Source organism: Nerophis ophidion, linkage group LG09 (assembly GCF_033978795.1).
Source record: "Nerophis ophidion isolate RoL-2023_Sa linkage group LG09, RoL_Noph_v1.0, whole genome shotgun sequence".
Taxonomy (NCBI): Eukaryota; Metazoa; Chordata; class Actinopteri; order Syngnathiformes; family Syngnathidae; genus Nerophis; species Nerophis ophidion.
Genome location: NC_084619.1, coordinates 49,726,042 through 49,749,401, shown reverse-complemented (window position 1 = coordinate 49,749,401; position 23,360 = coordinate 49,726,042). Strand labels below are relative to the sequence as shown.

Below are 23,360 nucleotides of genomic sequence, written 5' to 3'. Positions count from 1 at the left end.
TTAATAATTAATTTTCTAACACATGCCCTTAATAATTTTGACAAAATAATAGAATGGAAAATGACACAATATGACACGTCATACATCAGCAGACTAAAGTAGGAGCCTTTGTTTGCTTAGTACTTATAAGACAAGTTGTCTTGTATGTTCCCTTTTTTTATTTAGGGACAAAATTACAATAAGAAACATGTTTAATGTACCATAAGATTTGTTTTGTTCAAATAAACCCAATAATGCAATTTTTTGTAGTCCCCCTTATTTATAAAAGTACCGAAAAATATTGAAAATTAAGGAAACAATTCTGGTACCGGGACAACAGTAGTACGAGCCACATTTGGCCCCAGGGCCACATTTTGACCATCCCTGTTGTAGGAGATATTTGATTAGCATAATTTGTTCAGCCAATTATTTATAACTATTGGTGAAGTTAAAAGGCGACATTATACACAATGTAAGAGTTATAGTGAAGGAAGAAGTCAGCCTGACATAAACGATACCACCGGGTTAGCCAAAATGATCAGGAACGTTCTGGTACAGAAAGTAAGACTAGTAACCTATTTACAAATCTGTGGTATCATCCAAAACTAATGTAAAGTATCGTAACAACAGAAGAATAAGTGATTATTACGTTTTATCAGTATTGTAGATAGAACATGTTAAAAGAGAAAGTAAACAGATGTTAATAGTAAGTGAACAAGTAGATTAATCATTCATTTTCTACCACTTGCCCTTAATAACTTTGACAAAATAATAGAATGGAAAATGACACAATATGATACGTCATACATCAGCAGACTAAAGTAGGAGCCTTTGTTTGCTTAGTACTATAAGACAAGTTGTCTTGTATATTCCCTTTTTTATTTAGGAACAAATGTGCAATAAGAAACATGTTTAATGTACCCGAAGATTTTTTGTTCAAATAAAGCCAATGATGCATTTTTTTGTCGTCCCCCTTATTTAGAAAAGTACCGAAAAATACCGAAAATTAACAAAACAATTCTGGTAGCGGTACCAAAATATTGGTATCGGGACAACACTAGTACAGGCCGCACTTTGACCATCCCTGTTGTAGGAGATATTTGATTAGCATAATTTGTTCAGCCAATTATTTATGACTTGGTGAAGTTAAAAGGCGACATTATACACAAAGTAAGAGTTATAGTGAAGGAAGAAGTCTGCCTGACATAAATGATACCACCTGGTTAGCCCAAATGTTCTCTTCAGGCACGTTCCAGCACAGAAAGTATGACTAGTAACCTATTTACAAATCTGTGGTATCATCCAAAACTAATGTAAAGTATCGTAACAACAGAAGAATAAGTGATTATTACGTTTTATTAATAATTTTGACAAAATAATAGAATGGAAAATGACACAATATGACACGTCATACATCAGCAGACTAAAGTAGGGAACCTTTGTTTACTTAGTACTAATAGACAAGTTGTCTTGCATTTTCCCTATTTTATTTAAGGACAAAACGTGCGATGAGAAACATGTTTAATGTACCATAAGATTTTTTTTTTTTTTTCAAATAAAGCCAATAATGCACTTTTTTGTCATCCCCCTTATTTAGAAAAGAACCGAAAAATACAGAAAATTAACGAAACAATTTTGGTACCGGTACCACAATATAGTACGGGCCGCATTTGGCCCCAGGTCCACACTTTGACTATCACTGTTGTAAGAGATATTTCATTAACATAATTTGTTGACTTTTGGTGAAGTTAAAATGCGACATTATACACAAAGTAAGAGTTATAGTGAAGGAAGAATTCAGCCTGACATAAACGATACCACCCGGTTAGCCAAAATGTTCCCTTCAGGAACGTTCCGGTGTACCGGCACGGAAAGTATGAATAGCAACCTATGACAGCGAGCAAAAATTCAAGGTGACATTAGCAAAAACAAAAACAAAAGATTTCCACCGTATTGCCTAATAATGGTAGTTAACTTGGAGATAAATGAAGCGGGAGCAGTTAACGTTCCTCAGCTAACAGATGTAGCATAAACCAGCCAGGAGCATGCAAGTGAACGCAGCACACGCTCCACCAACCTGACATCTGCACACCATGTCGGCATCTTGAGCCAGCAGGTCCACCACTTTGCCCTTCCCCTCGTCGCCCCACTGCGCGCCCAGCACCACTGTCACTCGGTTGCCCACCGGCGGTCTGTCCGGCCGCGTCGCCACGCTCCCCTCGCTGGCGTTGGGGGGCCCCTGACACCCACTGTCCGACATGTCCGCTGCTGGGCTGGTCTTGTGCTGGGGTGCTCGGCGGAGATCTGAGTGAGAGGCGCGCCGACACCACTCCAAGGCAACGTTAGACGCCAGGAAATAACAGCACTTGCACATGCGCACAGGTGCGCACACGCCACCCGGAAGTGAGTTCTTTGATCGGTATTTTTTTTTACCCCACATCAGGGATTTTTGCATCATTAGAGGGTTTTGACGATAACTCATGAATTAAATTTCGCTCTGACTGCGAGAAAACGTAAGAGAGAACTTCGTTATGTTTGCAATAATACCGTCCTGAATTGTTATTTTTGTTGGAAAAAAAAAACAAAAAATATTTCGCAAATACTGTAAATGTGTTTTTTTGGCGAATATAAAAATTCAGAGGTGAGTGAAATTTACTCACGTTTCTGTCGTTCCATCCATTTTTACCGCTTATTACCTTTGAGGTCGCGGGGACCGCTGCATGGTGCCTATCTCAGCTACAATCGGGCAGAAGGCGGTGTACACCCTGGACAAGTCGCCATCTTATTGCAGGTTTCTCCATCCGTCCCCATCCATTTTCTACCGCTTATTCCCTTTGGGGTCGCGGGGGGCGCTGGGGCCTATCTCAGCTACAATCGGGCAGAAGGCAGCGTACACCCTGGACAAGTCACCATCTCATCACAGGGATTGAACCCTGACTACTCAGGACCTTCGTATTGTGAGGCCGACGCACTAACCCCTCTGCCACTGTGAAGCCCTATTGCAGGTTTCTGTCATTGTAAATAAAAAAAAAAGTGATTAGATTGGATTAAATTAGATTAGATTGACATGTGTTGATCCTCGAGGGCAGCACAGTGGTAGAGGGGTTAGTGCAATGGTCCCCAACCTTTTTGTAGCTGCGGCCCGGTCAACGCTTGAAAATTTGACCCACGGACCAAGGGGGCGGCGCGGGTTCTTAATTATTATTTTTTTTTCTTCATAAAGAAATACAATCATTTGTGCTTACGGGCTGTATCCCTTTAGACTGTATTGATCTATGTTGATATATAATGTATATATTGTGTTTTTTATGTTAATTTAACAATTTCAATAATACATATATTTTTAATTATTATTATTATTTTTTTTTTTTTGTGCGGTCCGGTACCAATTAACGGTCCGCGGCCCGGTGGTTGGGGACCCCTGGGTTAGTGCATCTGCCTCACAATACAAAGGTCCTTAGCAGTCCTGGGTTCATTCCCGGGCTCGAGATCTTTCTGTGTGGAGTTTGCATGTTCTCCCCGTGACTGCGTGGGTTGCCTCCGGGTACTCCGGCTTCCCCCCATTGATTGTCAACACTTAATTGGCCCTAGTGCAGTGGTTCTTAACCTGGGTTCGATCGAACCCTAGGGGTTCGGCGAGTCGGGCTCAGGGGTTCGTCCGAGGTCAAAACTAACCCGACTGATCGTGTAAATACGAACTTCTTCCTATCGGCGTATTACGGATACAGCAACAACTGACTAATTTGCATGTATGTAATTTGTTGTGGGTTTATGCACTGTGTTGGTTTTGTTCTTTGAACAAGGTGATGTTCATGCACAGTTCATTTTGTGCACCAGTAAAACAAACATGGTAACACTTTAGTATGGGGAACATATTCACCATTAATTAGTTTCTTATTAACATGCAAATTAGTAACATATTGGCTCTAAGCTAGTCATTATTAAGTACTTATTAATGCCTTATTTGGCATGGCCATATTACCCTAACCCTCTAACCCTGACCCTAACCCTAACCAAATAACTCTAAATTAAGTCTTTGTTACTTAGAATATGTTCCCCATACTGAAGTGTTACCAAAAACATAACTTTGTCTTGAATTTGAAAACATTTTTTTTTTTTTCCACTAAAGAACGGTTCGGCATATGAAACTGGTGAGGTTCAGTACCTCCAACAAGGTTAAGAACCACTGGATTAGATTGAGATGTGTTGATCCTCGAGGGCAGCACGGTGGAAGAGGGGTTAGTGCAATGGTCACCAACCTTTTTGTAGCTGCGGCCCGGTCAACGCTTGAAAATGTTACCCACCGACGGGGGCGAGGGGCAAGGGCGTTTTATTTTATTTATTTATTTTTCTTCATAAAGATATACAATCATTTGTGCTTACAGACTGTATCCCTGCAGACTGTATTGATCTACATTGATATATATAATGTATATATTGTGTTTTTTATGTTGATTTAAATATATACAGTATTTCCTTGAATTGCCGCCGGGGCGCTAATTAATTTAAAACCTCTTCTCACTCCTGCGCTTACCAAAGGCATGCGGTAAAAGTAAGCATGCGCTAATTATTTTAAAACCTCTTCTCATTCCGGCACTTACCAAAGGTATGCAGTAAAAATTTGAGTGTGATGTAAACTTGGACCTTAAGTCCAACTGAATAGCTCTTAATCTTCTTCCCTTTATGCGATTTCAAATTACCGGTATTGAAATCGGCCTCCTCCATTTTGAAAATGATGACAGGGGAAGTGTCAATCGTGACGTCACAAGTTTGACCAGGCGGTAATACTAAGCATGCGCTAATTAATTTGGGAAGCGAGTTTGACCCGGCAGTAATTCAAGGCAGGCGCATACTATATGCCTTGCGGCAATTCAAGGAAATACGGTAGTTTGAGATGTGTTGATCATCGAGGGCAGCACGGTAGTCCAGGGGTTAGTGCATCTGCCTCACAATACAAAAGGTCCTGAGTAGTCCTGGGTTCAAACCTGGGCTCGAGATCTTTCTGTGTGGAGTTTACATGTTCTCCCCGTGACTGCGAGTAATGCCCTCCGGGTACTCCAGCTTCCCCCTATTGATTGGCAACATTAAATTGGCCCTAGTGTGTGAATGTGAGTGTGTTGTCTGGCTATCTGTGTTGGCCCTGCAATGAGGTGGTGACTTGTCCAGGGTGTGCCCCGCCTTCCGCCTGAATGCAGCTGAGATAGGCTCCAGCAACCCCCGCGACCCCAAAAGGGACAAGCTGTAGAAAAATGGATGGATGTTGATCCTCGAAGCGTAGTGTGTCCTCAAGGGAATCAAGATTTCTATAAAGTAAATACAGATAAATATTTGTGAGGAATAGATGTGTGAATGTGAGTGTGTTGTCTGTCTATCTGTGTTGGCCCTGCGATGACGTGGCGACTTGTCCAAGGTGTACCCAGCCTTCCGCCCGATTGTAGCTGAGATAGGCACCAGCGCCCCCCGCGACTTTTTTGATTGATACTTTTATTAGTAGATTGCACAGTTCAGTACATATTCCGTACAATTGACCACTAAATGGTAACACCCCAAATAAGTTTTTCAACTTGTTTAAGTCAGGTTCCACGTTAATCAATTCATGACCCCAAAGGGAATAAGCGGTAGAAAAATGGATGGATGGATGGATGGTGTAGATTTGTTTGCATAAATAAACTCATTGCATCATAATACAACACCGTGTAAATATACTTTGTGTTTTTACTTTTACTTGCGCAAAGAACATCTCACTTAACAATATTTTAGTACTCTTTTTATCCATATGTCATACATAAACAAATCTTAATATCATGTTAAAGTAGGATGTGTGGATTTTTAGCAAGTGAAACTATAATACTGGTAGTCACACTAATACAATTACATGCATTTCCACTTTCTGTCCTCTAGATCAGTGGTTCTCAAATGGGGGTAGGCGTACCCTTGGGGGTACTTGAAGGTATGCCAAGGGGTACTCGAGATTTTTCTAAAATATTCTAAAAATAGCAACAATTCAAAAATCCTTTATAAATATATTTATTGAATAATACTTCAGCAAAATAGGAATGTGAGTTCATAAACTGTGAAAAGAAATGCAACAATGCAATATTCAGTGTCGACAGATAGATTTTTTGTGGACATTTTCCATAAATATTGATGTTAAATATTTATTTTTTTGTGAAGAAATGTTTAGAATTAAGTTCATGAATCCAGATGGATCTCTATTAAAATCCCCAAAGAGGGCACTTTATGTTGATGATTACTTCTATGTGTAGAAATATTTGTTTAGAATTGAATAACTAGTTATTTTTATATATTTTTTCCAAATAGTTCTAGAAAGACCACTACAAATAAACAATATTTTGCACTGTTAAACAATTTAATAAATCAGAAACTGATGAAATAGTGCTGTATTTTACTTCTTTATCTCTTTTTTCCAACCAAAATGATTTGCTCTGATTAAGGGGTACTTGAATTAAAAAAATGTTCAAAGGGGGAACAGAATAATTTTTTTATTAATTGTATTTATTTATTTATTATTTATTTATTTTTTATTAAATCAACATAAAAAACACAAGATACACTTACAATTAGTTCAGCAACCCAAAAAAACTCCCTTTTTCATGACAAAGAAAGAAAAAAAAAATTATCAAGCGTTGGCCGGTCCGCAGCTACAAAAAGGTTGGGGACCACTGCTCTAGATAATAGCAACTGACCCTGCACTGTGGGTGCTGGAGCCTATCTCAGATGCATTTGGGCGGAAGGCGGTGTACACCCTGGACAAGTGGCCACCTCATCACAAGGCCAACACAAATAGACAGACAACATTCACACTCACATTCACACACTAGGGACAATTCCATTCCAAGTTACACATTCACACTCACATTCACACACTAGCGACAATTCCATTCCAAGTTACACATTCACACTCACATTCACACACTAGGGACAATTCCATTCCAAGTTACACATTCACACTCACATTCACACACTAGGGACAATTCCATTCCAAGTTAGATCGCTGTTGCTTTTATTTAAACAAGTCATCAGATAAAGAGTGGAACCTCTTAAGGTATTTTTAGGGAAGGTTTGCCTTATGTTGCACAAATTGTCCACAAGTGACACAATTTAATTCAAATGTACATGTGGGGTTTTTTGTGATGTCACAATAGAAAAAGACTGATAACATGTTGGTGTCCTGGCTGCTCAGTACAAAATTGCTAATAATGAAGGAACAACTCAGGAAAATATATGCATATTTTACAGGACTCTCATCGTCTGCCTCAGAGACCCAAGTAGTTTTTAGTGTCGTATGCAAATTAGCCTGTTAGTCATTGTAGGAGCCAGATCATGTGTGTATGTGACTTGGTGCTTGTGGATGTGTACACAAGGAACAGAAGCATGTGTCAGGTGACATAGGTGGCCGTCACCATAAAGAAGCTTTTTTTTTACCTGTACTCAAGAGGGACAGAGGAAAGAGTGAAACTCGGTAGCCATATTTTCTGTTGACAGCTTGATTAGACGCTTTGTCAAGCTTATATTTTTTGCTGTGTGTGTACAAAATGATCCTAGGCTATACTTTATTAATCAAACGCAGCCTGGGTGTGCAATCTGGTGCAACACATTTACCATCATCTTCCAAATGTCAGTGAAGTGTATCTTGCCGTCTCCTCCTGGGCCGAGGGATGACGCGGCTGTGTAGTTGGGTCAAAAGAGACGTCGGAGACACAGTGCTGGGGCGCTATAGTTCGGTTGGTAGAGTGGCCGCCAGCAACTTGAGGATTCCTGGTTCGATCCCCGCTTCTGCCAACCTAGTCACTGCCTCTGTGTCCTCGGACAAGACACTGTTCCCACCTGCTCCCAGTGCCACCCACACTGGTTGAAAAATGTAACTTAGGTATCAGGCTACACAATGTAAAGTGCTTTGGGTCACAAGAGAAAAGTGCTATATACAAACCCCGTTTCCATATGAGTTGGGAAATTGTGTTGGACGTAAATATAAACAGAATACAATGTGCAAATCCTTTTCAACCCAATATCCAGTTGAATGCACTACAAAGACAAGATATTTGATGTTCAAACTCATAAACTTAATTTTTTTTGCAAATAACAATTAACTTAGAATTTCATGGCTGCAACACGTGCCAAAGTAGTTGTTCACCACTGTGTTACATCACCTTTTCTTTTAACAACACGTTTGGGAACTGAGGAAACTAAATGTTGAAGCTTTGAAAGTAGAATTCTTTCCCATTCTTGTTTTATGTAGCGCTTCAGTCGTTCAACAGTCCGGGGTCTCAGCTGTCGTATTTTACGCTTCATAATGCGCCACACATTTTCGATGGGAGACAGGTCTGGACTGCAGGCGGGCAAGGAAAGTACCCGCACTCTTTTTTTTACGAATCCAAGCTGTTGTAACACTTGTCTTGCTGAAATAAGCAGGGGCGTCCATAATAACGTTGCTTGGATGACAACATATGTTGCTCCAAAACCTGTATGGACCTTTCAGCCTTAATGGTGCCTTCACAGCTATGTGAGTTACCCATGCCTCGGGCAGTAATACACCTCCATACTATCACAGATGCTGGCTTTTCAACTTTGCGTCGATAACAGTCTGGATGGTTCGCTTCCCCTTTGGTCCGGATGACACCATGTCGAATATTACCAAAAACAATTTGCAATGTGGACTCGTCAGACCACAGAACACTTTTCCACTTTGCATCAGTCCATCTTAGATGATCTCGGGCCCAGAGAAGCCGGCGGCGTTTCAGGATATTGTTAATAAATGGGTTTGGCTTTGCATAGTAGAGTTTTAACTTGCACTTACAGATGTAGCGACCAACTGTAGTTATTGACAGTGGTTTTATGAAGTGTTCCTGAGCCCATGTGGTGATATCCTTTACACACTGATGTCGGTTTTTGATGCAGTACCGCCTGAGGGATCAAAGTCTAATATCATCGCTTACATGGAGTGATTTCTCCAGATTCTCTGAACCTTTTGATGATTTTACGGACCGTAGATGGTAAAATCCCTAAATTCCTTGCAATAGCTCGTTGAGAAATGTTGTTCTAAAACTGTTCGACAATTTGCTTACAAAGTGATGACCCTCACCACATCCTTGTTTGTGAATTACTTAGCATTTCATGGAAGCTGTTTTTATTCCCAATCATAGCACCCAACTGTTCCCAATTAGCCTGCACACCTGTGGGATGTTCCATATATGTGTTTGATGAGCATTCCTCAACTTTATCAGTATTTATTGCCACCTTTCCCAACTTCTTTGTCACGTGTTGCTGGCATCAAATTCTAAAGTTAATGATTATTTGCAAATAAAAAAAAGTTCATCAGTTTGAACATCAAATATGTTGTCTTTGTAGCATATTTAATTGAATATGGGTTGAAAATAATTTGCCAATCATTGTATTCCGTTTATTATTACATCTAACACAATTTCCCAACTCATATGGAAATGGGGTTTGTAAATATAATTCACTTCACTTCACTTTATAATTTAGTGTTGGCAATCAACCTATCCCCAGGTGCATGTTTTTTGAGGTAGGATGAAGCCGGAGTACCTGGAAGGGAACCTACGTAGTCACGGGGAGAACATGCAAACTCCACACAGAAAAATGCTGATCCGGTCGATTGAACTAAGGACCTTCGTATTGTGAGGCACATGCACTAACCCATGCATCACCGTGCTGCCCACGGCTGATAATAGTATTTAATATTACACACATGAATGTATTATAGTAGGCATTAAACACAATTTTGTTACCAGAAATATTCATTTCAGTTTTCAGAAGGGGATTTAAAACAGGATTATTTTTTTTTTACATCAATACAACACAACAAAAGTACTTCCGCTTAAAAAGCAACCCGAAATGTTTTGTTCAATTTTTGTCAATCCTCGAAGCGTGTGTCCTCATGGGAATCAACATTTCTATAAAGTAAATACAGATAAATATGATTTTAAAATAAGATTACCCTGTCCCTTGTAATAAATTCTCCAAGGTGTGTTAATTTGTTTGCACAAATAAACTCATTGCATCATAATAGAAGACCCCGTATGTAAATGTACTTTGTGCTTTTACTTTTACTTGAGCAAAGAACATCTCACTTAACAATATTTTGTACTCTTTTTATCCATATGTCATACATAAACATATCTTAATATCATGTTAAAGTAAGATTTATGGATTTTTTGCAAGAAACCATGCAAGTGAAACTATAATAGTCACACTACTACAATTATACTGTACATGCATTTCCACTTTCTGTCCTCTGAACCACTGTGCCGCGACACACTACTGTGCCGTGAAATACAGTCTGGTGTGCCGTGGGAGATTATCTAATTTCACCTATTTGGGTAAAAAATATTTTTTGCAAACCAGTAATAATAATCGGCAAAAAATGTGCCGTTGTTGAGTGTCTGTACTGTCTGTAGATCGACAGACTTACCACGTTACAGTCTTCCATATCAGTTGGTGACAGCAGGTAGCTAATTGCTTTGTAGATGTCTGAAACAGCGGGATGACGCGTGCAGGTAAAAAGGTATCTAATGCTTAAACCAAAAATACACAAAAGGTGAGTGCCCCTAAGGAAAGGCATTGAATCTTAGAGAAGGCTATGCAAAATGAAACTAAAACTGAACTGAATACAAATTAAACGAAAACAGAATGCTGGACGACAGCAAATACTTACTGTGGAGCAAAGACAGTATCCACAATGTACATCCGAAGATGGCATGACAATCAACAATCTCCCCACAAAGAAGGATAAAAACAACTGAAATATTCTAGATTGCTAAAACAAAGCAGGTGCAGGAAATAGCGGTCAAGGAAGACATGAAACTGCTACAGGAAAAGACCAAATAAAGAGAAAAAGCCACCGAAATAGGAACGCAAGACAAGAACTAAAACACTACACACAGGAAAAAAGCAAAAAATCTCAAAATAATTCACGGCGTGATATAACAAGTCGTGACAGTACACCTACTTTGAGACAAGAGCTACTGTACATTGATGCATGGTTGGTTATGGCTTAAAGTCATATCCACCAATTGCGACAACGACTTTTTACTGTCAACTGAGTTTTGCTTTTAAATGATTTCTGCTGGTGGTGTGCCTCTGCATTTTTTCAATGAAAAAAATGTGCCTTGGCTCAAAAAAGGTTGAAAAACACTGCTCTAGATGGTAGCAACTGATCCTGCACTCTGTTGTTGAAACTTATACGACTGATAACATTATTCAATAATACACACATCCATTTTTAATAATAGGCATTAAACACAATTTTGTTACCACAAATATTAATTTCAGTTTTCAAAAGGGGATTTCGAATAGGATTGTTTTCATCAATACAACACAAAATTTAATAGCAACCAGGAGTGTTTTTTTTGTTTGTTTTTTTCGATTAACTGGCTTTTTTGAGAAGTTAATTAATTCCACTGACGTTTGTATTATTTGTTATGTTATTTGTATCGCGTAAAATAAAGTTATGGGGTCTTAAAAAAAACGTACTTCTAAAAATAAAAATAAAACATAATTTTACCTTAGCAGCCTCATTCTGCTATTGTCTAAGTTTTATATTCACAAATGTAAGTTTCTCATTACCCAAACTGTTTTGTCCCTTTTAGAAACAATTATAACTTTACCTTAAAACGCTTTCAACCTCCAACAACCAAAAAGCTGTGAAACCAATGATGCTGTGCTCAAAATTTGGATTATTTACGGAACTTGTGTGAGTTTATGGCTTTACACTTTGCTACATATATATTTTGCATTCTACTTTAGTTGCTTTATTGAGATTACAACACTCTGGTGCTTTTTTGTACTGTTTCTGTACTTGTTTTGATTATTATTATGTATTTGCTTGTATGTAAATTAGTGGTTCTTTACCTGGGTTCGATCGAACCCTAGGGCTTCGGTGAGTCGGGCTCAGGGGTTCGGCAGAGGTCATGACACACTCGACTCATCGTGTAAAAAAAACTTCTCCCTATCGGCGTATTACGGATATGGCAACAGCAGAAGTCACACTGATTTGCAGGTGTTTAATTTGTTTTGAGTTCATGCACTGTGTTGGTTTTGTTCTTTGAACAAGGTGATGTTCATGCACGGTTCATTTTGTGCACCAGTAAAAAACCATGGTAACACTTTAGTATGGGGAACATTCACCATTAATTAGTTGCTTATTAACATGCAAATTAGTAACATATTTGCTCTTAACTAGTCATTATTAAGTACTTATTAATGCCTTATTCGGCATGGATTTATTATAACCCTAACCCTCTAACCAAGTGGTTCTTAACCTGGGTTCGATCGAACCCCAGGGGTTCGGCGAGTCGGGCTCAGGGGTTCGGCGGAGGTCATGACACAGCCGACTCCTTGTGTAAATAAAAACTTCTCCCTATCGGCGTATTACGGATACGGCAGCAGCAGAAGTCACACTGATTTGCAAGTGTGTCATTTGTTGTGAGTGTATGCACTGTGTTGGTGTTCTTTGAACAAGGTGATGTTCATGCACGGTTCATTTTGTGCACCAGTAAAAAAAACATGGTAACACTTTAGAACGGGGAACATTCTATTAACATGCAAATTAGTAACATATTGGCTCTTAAGTAGTCATTATTAAGTACGTATTAATGCCTTATTCGGCATGGACTTATTATAACCCTAACCCTCTAACCCAGTGGTTCTTAACCTGGGTTCGATTGAACCCTAGGGGTTCGGTGAGTCGGGCTCAGGGGTTCGGCGGTGGTCAAGACACACCCGACTCCTCGTATATATAAAAACTTCTCCCTACCGGCATATTACGGATACGGCAACAGCAGAAGTCACACTGATTTGCAGGTGTTTAATTGGTTTTGAGTTCATGCACTGTGTTGGTTTTGTTCTTTGAACAAGGTGATGTTCATGCACAGTTCATTTTGTGCACCAGTAAAAAAACATGGTAACACTTAAAGGCCTACTGAAATGAGATTTTCTTATTTAAACTGGGATAGCAGGTCCATTCTATGTGTCATACTTGATCATTTTGCGATATTGCCATATTTTCGCTGAAAGGATTTAGTAGAGAACATCCACGATAAAGTTCGCAACTTTCGGTGCTAAGACAAAAGCCCTGCTTTCTACCGGAAGTCGCAGACGATGACGTCACAAGTGTGGGGGCTCCTCACATATTCACTTTGATTTTAATGGGAGCCTCCAACAAAAAGTGCTATTCGGACCGAGAAAACGACAATTTCCCCATTAATTTGAGCAAGGATGAAAGATTCGTGTTTGAGGATATTGATAGCGACTGACTAGGAAAAAATATATATATATACGCGACTGCATTGGGACAGATTCCGATGTTTTTAGTGAGTTTAATAGTACTTGATAGTCGGAGGTGTACGTCCACGGGTCTTTTGACGCGCAGTGTCTCAGGGGAGTCGACGGCAGCTATGGACTGGGCAAGCTCAGCTTTTCTCCGGTAAGAAGCGACTTTTTAACAACAATTTTCTCACCGAAACCTGCTAGTTGACATTCCGTCGTGTTTCATGTTCGCTTGACCGCGCTTTGATCCATAGGAAATTTTCACCTCCAGGAATTTTAAACGAGGAATCACGGTGTATTTGTGTGGCTAAAGGCTAAAGCTTCCCAACTCCATCTTGCTACTTTGACTTCTCCAATATTAATTGAACAAATTGCAAAAGATTCAGCAACACAGATCTCCAAAATACTGTGTAATTATACGGTTAAAGCAGACAACATTTAGCTGTGTGTGTGTGCGTGTGTGTGTGTGTGTGTGTGTGTGTGTGTGTGTGTGTGTGTGTGTGTGTGTGTGTGTGTGTGTGTGTGTGTGTGTGTGTGTGTGTGTGTGTGTGTGTGTGTGTGTGTGTGTGTGTGTGTGGGTGTGTGTGCGCAGCGCTCATATTTTATAGCAGCCCGTGACGTCACGCGTACACGTCATCAATACGCGACGTTTTCAAGACGAAACTCCCGGGAAATTTAAAATTGCAATTTAGTAAACTAAAAAGGCCGTATTGGCATGTGTTCCAATGTTAATATTTCATCATTGATATATAAACTATCAGACTGCGTGGTGGGTAGTAGTGGGTTTCAGTAGGCCTTTAAGTAATTATTCACCATTAATTATTTGCTTATTAACATGCAAATTAGTAACATATTGGCTCTTAAGTAGTCATTATTAAGTACTTATTCATGCCTTATTCGGCATGGAGTTATTATAACCCTAACCAAATAACTCTAAATTAAGTCTTTGTTGCTTATAATATGTTCACCTATTGTCCAAAAATCTCTAATTTAAGTCTTTGGTTACTTAGAATATGTTCCCCATACTAAAGTGTGACCGAAAACATGTAACTTTGACTTGAATTTGGGAAAAAAACATTTTATTTTTCACTAAAGAAGGGTTCGATAAATGCGCATATGAAACTGGTGGGGTTCTGTACCTCCACTGATGTAAATGTTGCTTATAATAAATAAAGGTTTATAAAAAAAATAAAAAGAACACTTCCGTAGCCGTTAGCTGCTACAGCTAACTAGCACATCGGCTAACCAAAACAGTTCGTTTTCGGACCACTCACGTCCATATTACTGATATAATAAAAGTTATCCCGACATGTCACCACCGCCATTAATTCGGGCGTTCATAAACGAACGTCTGGCAGCCGCTGCAGAGGAGATATTTGAGTTTTTTGAGCGAATAGTTGTCAAATACGAAGAAGAAGCTTCCAGCTCGCAGATGGAGATAAAACGCCTCCGAGGTGTTCTGCTGGATTTTGTTTCCCACCAGAAAACAGGTCAGTGTATAGCAGTGATATACCAACAACTAGTAAGTGACACGATGTATTAAATATGAACAAGTTTCTCCTGGAACGTGTCAGTTTTAAATACGTTCCTAAGATTTAATGGTAATAATTGATAGTACTGGTGCACACTGTCAATGGAATGGGCAATATGGCATAAAATATATATCGCGATATTAATTGCGGCCTCTTGCGATCAACAATATATTATTTGGCATATAAGTGATATAACTATTTTTAAAACAATCTATAAAGTCTCTTAATTTACCTGCATCATTTCCAGTTGTATCCACAATTATTAATCTCTTTGCTAATTTACTGTAAAAATGTGGTTTATTTCTGTTGTAACATGTTTTATCTTAGGGCTGGGCGATACGGGCTTTTTTTATTATCTCGATATTTTTAAGCCATATCGCGATACACGATATATATCACAATATTTTGCCTTAGCCTTGAGTTAACACTTGATGCGTATAATCACAGCAGTATGATGATTCTATGTGTCTACATTAAAACATTGTTCTTCATACTGCATTAAAGGCCTACTGAAACCCACTAGTACCGACCACGCAGTCTGATAGTTTACATATCAATGATGAAATATTAACATTGCAACACATGCCAATACGGCCTTTTTGGTTTACTAATTTGCAATTTTAAATTTCCCGCGAAGTGTCCTGTTGAAAACGTCGCGGAATGTTGACGTGTACGCGTGACGTCACGGACTGTTAGGAAATATTAGCGCTGCGCACACACACACAACTAAAAGTCGTCAGCTTTAACAGTATTTTGGACATCTGTGTTGCTGAATATTTTGCAATTTGTTCAATTAATAAAGGAGAAGTCAAAGCAGAAAGATGGAGTTGGGAAGCTTTAGCCTTTAGCCACACAAACACAGGGTGATTCCTTGTTTAAAATTCCCGGAGGTGAAACTTTTGGATCAGAGCGGTCAAGCGAACATGGATCCCTACCACTTGTCAACCAGCAGTTTTCGGTGAGAAAATTGTGGTAAAAATTCGCCACTTACCGGAGATCAGCTGAGCTTGTGCCGTCCGTACAGCTGCCGTCGACTCCCATCAGACACTGGCGTCAACGCACCCGTGGATACACCCTGCCGATGATCAGGTACTATTAAACTCACTAAAAAACCAGCAACACAATAGAAAGATAAGGGATTTCCCAGAATTATCCTTGTAGATGTGTCTAAAAACATCTTTATCCGACCCAATGCAATCGCGTTTTTTTTTAAACTTGATTCTTTTTTTTCTTTTTTTTCTAGTCTGTCGCTATCAATATCCTCAAACACGAATCTTTCACCCTCGCTCAAATTAATAGGGAAATAGTCGTTTTCTCGGTCCGAATAGCTCTTTTTGTTGGAGGCTGCCATTAAAAACAATGTGAGGATGTGAGGAGCCATCAACGGGTGACATCATCGTCTGCGACTTCCGGTAAAGGCAGGGCTTTTCTGTTAGCGACCAAAAGTTGCGAACTTTATCGTTGATGTTCTCTACTAAATCCTTTCGGCAAAAATATGGCAATATCGCGAAATGATCAAGTATGACACATTGAGTGGACCTGCTATCCCCGTTTAAATAAGAAAATCTAATTTCAGTAGACCTTTAATATATGCTAATTTTTAACCTTCATGCATAGAAGGAAATCACAACCAAGTCAGTTGACCAACATTGTATTTATTAAACATTTAATAAGCAATGTCACAAACATTCATGTCATTTCCAAAACAAAAAGTGCAAGATTGTCAGACATTTTAAAACAAGCTATTAGTGCACTTTTGTGCATGATGTCACACAAGATATTTCAATAACTGTCAAATAAAAATGTGCTGCATAATAGGAAATCAAATAGTGTTCGTCCTTTGCTATGTGGTAGGTTACTACGGATGTTATTAAATTCTGTTGTTGATTATTTTTTTCATACGGTGATCTGGAAATGTTTGCCTCCGCATTTTGATGGTGTGAGCGCGTGGCACCGAATGGAGATGTTGAAATGCGGAGTAAGCACTCTTCATTGTCTAACGGGTGACTTTTCAAATGATGCCACACATGAGCAGTAATGCTACTTTTTGTAGCAGCGCTTTTGGCCAACACTTGACAAATTACGGTTGTCTGTTCGACATATTCCCACTTGGAGCCAAACCCCCGCTAAAATTTAATGGTAATAATAATTGATAGTACTGGTGCACACTGTCAATGGAATAGGCAATATGGCATAAAATATATATCGCGATATTAATTGCGGCCTCTTGCGATAACGATATATTTTTTGGCATATGAATGATAGAACTAAAACGAGCTATTAAGGCTCCTAATTTTCCTGCATCATTTGCAGTTGAATCCACTATTATTCATCTTTTTGCTAATTTACTGTAAAAATGTGGTTTATTTCTGTTGTAACATGTGTTATCTTAGGGCTGGGCGAAATGGCCTTTTTTTATTAGCTCGATATTTTTAAGCCATGTCACGATACACGATATATATCACAATATTTTGCCTTCGCCTTGAATTAACACTTGATGCATATAATCAAAGCAGTATGATGATTCTATGTGTCTACATTAAAACATTCTTCATACTGCATTAATATATGATATTTTTTAACTTTCATGCAGAAAAGGAAATCACAAATAAGTCAGTTGACCAAAACTGTATTTATTAAACATTTAATAAGCAATGTCACAAACATTCATGTCATTTCCAAAACAAAAAGTGCAAGATTGTCTGAGACATTTCAAAACAAGCTATTAGTGCACTTTTGTGCATGATGTCACACAATATATTTCAATAACTCAAATAAAAATGTGCTGCATAATAGGAAATCAAATAGTGTTCATCCTTTGCTATGTGGTAAGTTACTGCGGATGTTATTTAATTCTGTTGACTATTTTTTTCATACGGTAATGATCTGGAAATGTTTGCCTCCGCATTTTGATGGTGTGGGCGTGTGGCACCTAATGGAAATGTTGATATGCGGAGTAAGCACTCTTCATTGTCTAACGGGTGACTTTTCAAATGATGCCACACATGAGCAGTAATGCTACTTTTTGTAGCAGCGCTTTTGGCCCACACTTGACAAATTACGGTTGTCTGTTCGACATATTCCCACTTGGAGCCAAACCCCCGCTAAAATTTAATGGTAATAATAATTGATAGTACTGGTGCACACTGTCAATGGAATAGGCAATATGGCATAAAATATATATCGCGATATTAATTGCGGCTTTTTGCGATAATGATATATTTTTTGGCATATGAATGATAGAACTAAAACGAGCTATTAAGGCTCCTAATTTTCCTGCATCATTTGCAGTTGAATCCACTATTATTCATCTTTTTGCTAATTTACTGTAAAAATGTGGTTTATTTCTGTTGTAACATGTGTTATCTTAGGGCTGGGCGATATGGCCTTTTTTTATTAGCTCGATATTTTTAAGCCATGTCACGATACACGATATATATCACAATATTTTGCCTTCGCATTGAATTAACACTTGATGCATATAATCACAGCAGTATGATTATTCTATGTGTCTACATTAAAACATTCTTCATACTGCATTAATATATAATATTTTTTAACTTTCATGCAAAGAAGGAAATCACAAATAAGTCAGTTGACCAAAACTGTATTTATTAAACATTTAATAAGCAATGTCACAAACATTCATGTCATTTCCAAAACAAAAAGTGCAATATTGTCTGAGACATTTCAAAACAAGCTATTAGTGCACTTTTGTGCATGATGTCACACAATATATTTCAATAACTCAAATAAAAATGTGCTGCATAATAGGAAATCAAATAGTGTTCATCCTTTGCTATGTGGTAGGTTACTACGGATGTTATTTAATTCTGTTGTTGACTATTTTTTTCATACGGTAATGATCTGGAAATGTTTGCCTCCGCATTTTGATGGTGTGGGCGTGTGGTACCTAATGGAAATGTTGACATGCGGAGTAAGCACTCTTCATTGTCTAAAGGGTGACTTTTCAAATGATGCCACATATTAGCAGTAATGCTACTTTTTGTAGCAGCGCTTTTGGCCCACACTTGACAAATTGCGGTTGTCTGTTCGACATATTACCACTTGAAGCCAAACCACCACCAGACGATGGACCCCCTGCTGTTTTTCTTAATAATTAATTCTTCCTTCTGTCGCACCTTCTTTCTCTCGTATTACCACTCGCACAGCTCCGCCTGAGGGATCGAAGGTCTGTATTATCATCGCTTAAGTGCAGCTAATGTTACCCATGCTGCTACCTTTCTGCTCCGCAAGGGCGTATGACGTTGTATGTGACGTATGTAAGAAGGTGCGCTTGCTGTCTGTGAAAAGGAGAGACAGGAAAGCGCAAGAAGAGCCTGCCCACACAGCAAGATACTCCTATACGTATCCACCTTCAAGACATCCAACCCGCGTTACTGTCACATTCGTTTTGGTTCCTCCTAGAGATCTGCTCCGCCTCTGAAAATTGTACTAAACCGCTATGCGCCGCCCCGAGGATCGGCCCTGCCCACTCGGATACCGAGCGGACCAATGTCTGTTCCGCGGACAGACGTGAACATGTGCATATATGTACGCGTGCAGCGATCGACCATCTTGACTTTGCTGGGAGACGATTGACTTTGCTGGGAGACGAACCTAAGTATTTATTGATTTCTTGCTACATTCACAGTAAATATCGGCGCTTTTGTGTTTCCATCATAATTTATATTATTGTAATGACGTTTGATATTAGGACTAAGTAAAACTTTTTATTCTGTAAAAAAAAAGGTTATTTGATTTAAAATGGAATAGCAATTCCGCAGACTATGTTATAACATATTCTGTCGAAATTGCTATGGTATAGGTATAAGTAAAGTTAAGTTAAGTAAAGTTTCTTTGCTGTATTTTTCTTGATGAGACGAGTCGAGATGAGACAACATTTCCTGCTCTGGTGAGCAATAACTGACAATTACCGGATGGTCATTCTGTGCCACAGATTTTGGAAAAAATTTAAATTCACAACCAATCACATACTGTCTTCAAATTTTGTCAATAACTTTTGTCATTAACTAACTTTGCTGTTTGTCAACAGCGGCTGAGGTCCAGATCCTTAGCCTGCTGGAAACTATAAAACACACCCAAGACCAGCTGATGGTGAAGGTCAACTTCTTAACCAGCAGGTTGACCAGTACCCCGGGGCCAGAAGTGGAAATGCCGGCCAATATCCATTTTCCACTGGAACAGTTGGATGCATTTGAGGCTGTCAGGCCTGACAACCACGCCTGTCCTGAACCTTCTTTTCCCAGTGGTAAGATTATGTCAGTGAGCCACAATCTCCCTGGTTTGACATTGTGTGTAAAGGTAGCATAGGTCCATGAGCCAAAAGAACAGGTCCTGTTTTTTTTACATTTCAGGACGCTTTCAACAGGAACAAACACATTTTAAATGCAACTTAAGCTTAAAAATGTTTACCTGTTTGTTTAAAGAGATGGCTATGCTTTTTAGATTTCTTCTTTGGCCACCATCGGAGGCCAGGATGTGAAGCGGGTGACCTGGAATCATCGTGGGCAGGATCTTCACAAATGACGTTTCACATCAGATCAATTGGAAGGGTGTCAACAACAAAAAGGCCTTTAGCAGGATGGCAATAAAGACCTCGCTTTTCAGTAAGTATATAATTCAAATTAATATTACATATGTTCAAAGTCAATAGTGGGGGCAGCCTTAAAAATCATAGCAACCATCATACCTGTAGCTGCTCCCAAACTTATTCTCTTGGTCACATTAACGTAAAGCTACAACTGATGTTTGTCGACTTCCTATATTGCGTTTCTTCGTATGTTCAACACCGTCAACACCGTAAAAAAAACTGAAATAAAGTAATACAAAATCACATGAGGTAGTGAAAAAATTCCTGTTAACTACCTGAATAATGATAATAACTAAAATCCTACCTTTCTGACAACATGCACTTTGCTGTGAGACTCCCTCCTTTTGATTCCTTTTGTCGCTGGCACTGTAAACGGCGTTGACAATGGCTGCGATTCTCTCTGCCTCTAATTGAGTAGTTAATTGGACTTGTTCACGTTGCCTCAGGCGCTGCAGCTGGCGACCTAACGTTATATGTTCGGAGTTGAAAAATTGTGTCCGACTTCTAAGCCGACGTCAGTGTCACCACCATATCACGTGACCCTTAACATCGCGGGAGCAAGTTTTCAGGAGGCGTTCCTTGTCTATGGTTCCTTTGTAGTGTGAGACAGCGGGGTCTGCGACTGCAACCGGCTCGCCAACGCCCCTTCACAGCGGAATGGTTCCTATTGGTTAAAAGTTCAGTGACGTGTGTTCCGATCCGCACTCGGCTATTTATATGATGTGAGGTCTTGTTAATAGGCCTACACGAATACAAACATAGAATGATAGTACAAATATAATAAGAAAACAATGTCAACTTCCCAGATTTATCCACATACACAAGGAACCAAATAACAATATTGTTTGAACATTTTGGAAGTCTTGCACACCTATACCCTGATCACAAATTCAGTTTACGCACCTCTTATTTTAACCACCTCCTGTAACTTTAAGTCACGTTTCTTTTTCAAATGTAATCTCCTTAATACCTATCTCATATTTTCTATTGTGTAAGCATACTTGGCTTTGGATGCTACGTACCATAAACAAATGTATTTGTCTTGTAATCCTGTGCTGTAAGAAAAAATGTGGTGACAAGGTGGTTCAACCTGGCGGCGGATCGGGCAGTGAGGAGACAAGTCCCGCCTCCACCTCCACAGACAGAGGAATAGAAATTAGTATCAATAAAAAACCTTTTATTGAACTTTTCATTCACCAGTTATTAATTTTCTGATATGTTAGTTGTGCATGGAGCAGCATTGCTTTTAAATTGTAGCCTAATAGATTAAATATTTATATGTACTATATTTACTGTATATATATATATATATATATATATATATATATATATTATATATATATATATAATATTTACTTTATAGAGTAAATTGAACATTTTCTGTTTCTGCCTATTGACAATATTGTTAGTTTAAAAATACAAGGCAATGCATATTTATAAATATGCATTCCCTAAGCTTATAAGCTTAGGCCTATATTGCTGTAATAGGGTCTAATGATATATCACTGGGATAAAATAGGAAAATTAACACTATAGTGTTAGTTTCCTATTTTATCCTACAGCAAGAACAAAAGGGATTTTGAAAATAAGATAAAAGGGTCCAAAATGGACCCGGGCCGGATGAGGCAGGGTTGTTATGAGTCCGTTGCTGGTCCGCGGTGGATGTACGTGCGGTATGTGCGGGTCCCAAGCGCACCTGCCGCGGATGTAAGGTTTTGATCATGGATGCGGAGCGGATCCAGCTCGGAGCCACAGAGTGTTTTTGCTGTGTGGGTGTAGTGTAATGCCTGCAGCTAAAAGCAACTGCGTGAGAACATATACTTTAATATCACGATGTAGTCATTTTGTATCACAAAGAGACAAACCCACAAGATATCGTGTATATCTATATATCGCCAAGCCCTCCCACACAGCAAAAAGACTCGCAAGACAGACCCGTATCGGGGTCCCCCTGTCCTCAGGAACGGATCCGCCACTGAGGTGGGTCGCGGACCGAGCTGGATCCGCTCCGCATCAATGATCAAAACCTTTCCTCCGCGGCAGGTATACAGTGGGGCAAAAAAGTATTTAGTCAGCCACCAATTGTGCAAGTTCTCCCACTTAAAATGATGACAGAGGTCTGTAATTTTCAAAGTAGGTACACTTCAACTGTGAGAGACATAATGTGAAAAAAAATCCAGGAATTCACATTGTAGGAATTTTAAAGAATTTATTTGTAAATTATGGTGGAAAATAAGTATTTGGTCAACCATTCAAAGCTCTCACTGATGGAAGGAGGTTTTGGCTCAAAATCTCACGATACATGGCCCCATTCATTCTTTCCTTAACACGGATCAATCGTCCTGTCCCCTTATTAGAAAAACAGCCCCAAAGCATGATGTTTCCACCCCCATGCTTCACAGTAGGTATGGTGTTCTTGGGATGCAACTCAGTATTCTTCTTCCTCCAAACACAATGAGTTAAGTTTATACCAAAAAGTTCAATTTTGGTTTCATCTGACCACATGACATTCTCCCAATCCTCTGCTGTATCATCCACGTATCCAATTTGGTATAAACTCAACTTGTCGTGTTTGGAGGAAGAAGAATACTGGGTGGCATCCCAAGAACACCATACCTACTGTGAAGCATGGGGGTGGAAACATCTTGCTTTGGGGCTGTTTTCTGCTAAGGGGACAGGACGATTGATCCGTGTTAAGGAAAGAATGAATGGGGCCATGTATTGTGAGATTCTGAGCCAAAACCTCTTTCCATCAGTGAGAGCTTTGAATGGTTGACCAAATACTTATTTTCCACCATAATTTACAAATAAATTCTTTAAAATTTATACAATGTGAATTCCTGGATTTTTTTTTCACATTCTGTCTCTCACAGTTGAAGTGTACCTATGATGAAAATTACTAGGCCCTACTACAGCAATATAGGCCT

The 23,360-nt window shown here is 39.1% G+C and overlaps 2 protein-coding genes across 3 annotated transcripts in view; one reads left to right on the top strand and one right to left on the bottom strand.

Moving 5' to 3' along the window:
• The window catches only part of adss2 (adenylosuccinate synthase 2), a 58,997-nt gene extending 56,616 nt beyond the window's left edge, over nt 1-2,381 (bottom strand). Inside the window, exon 1 of the mRNA XM_061911152.1 lies at nt 2,057-2,381. Within this exon, the coding sequence (XP_061767136.1) occupies nt 2,057-2,353 (297 nt within the window). The 5' untranslated portion in view covers nt 2,354-2,381. The remainder of the gene's footprint in view (nt 1-2,056) is intronic.
• LOC133559414 (zinc finger protein 239-like) overlaps nt 2,069-23,360 on the top strand; it is a 37,247-nt gene continuing 15,955 nt past the window's right edge. Inside the window, exon 1 of one of the 2 annotated variants that reach the window (XM_061911154.1) lies at nt 2,069-2,382. In XM_061911154.1, coding sequence (XP_061767138.1) covers nt 2,352-2,382 — 31 coding nt within the window. In that variant the 5' untranslated portion in view covers nt 2,069-2,351. Of the gene's footprint in view, nt 2,383-14,496; nt 14,778-23,360 lie in introns of those variants that run through there. The other variant, XM_061911153.1, reaches the window with a different exon arrangement.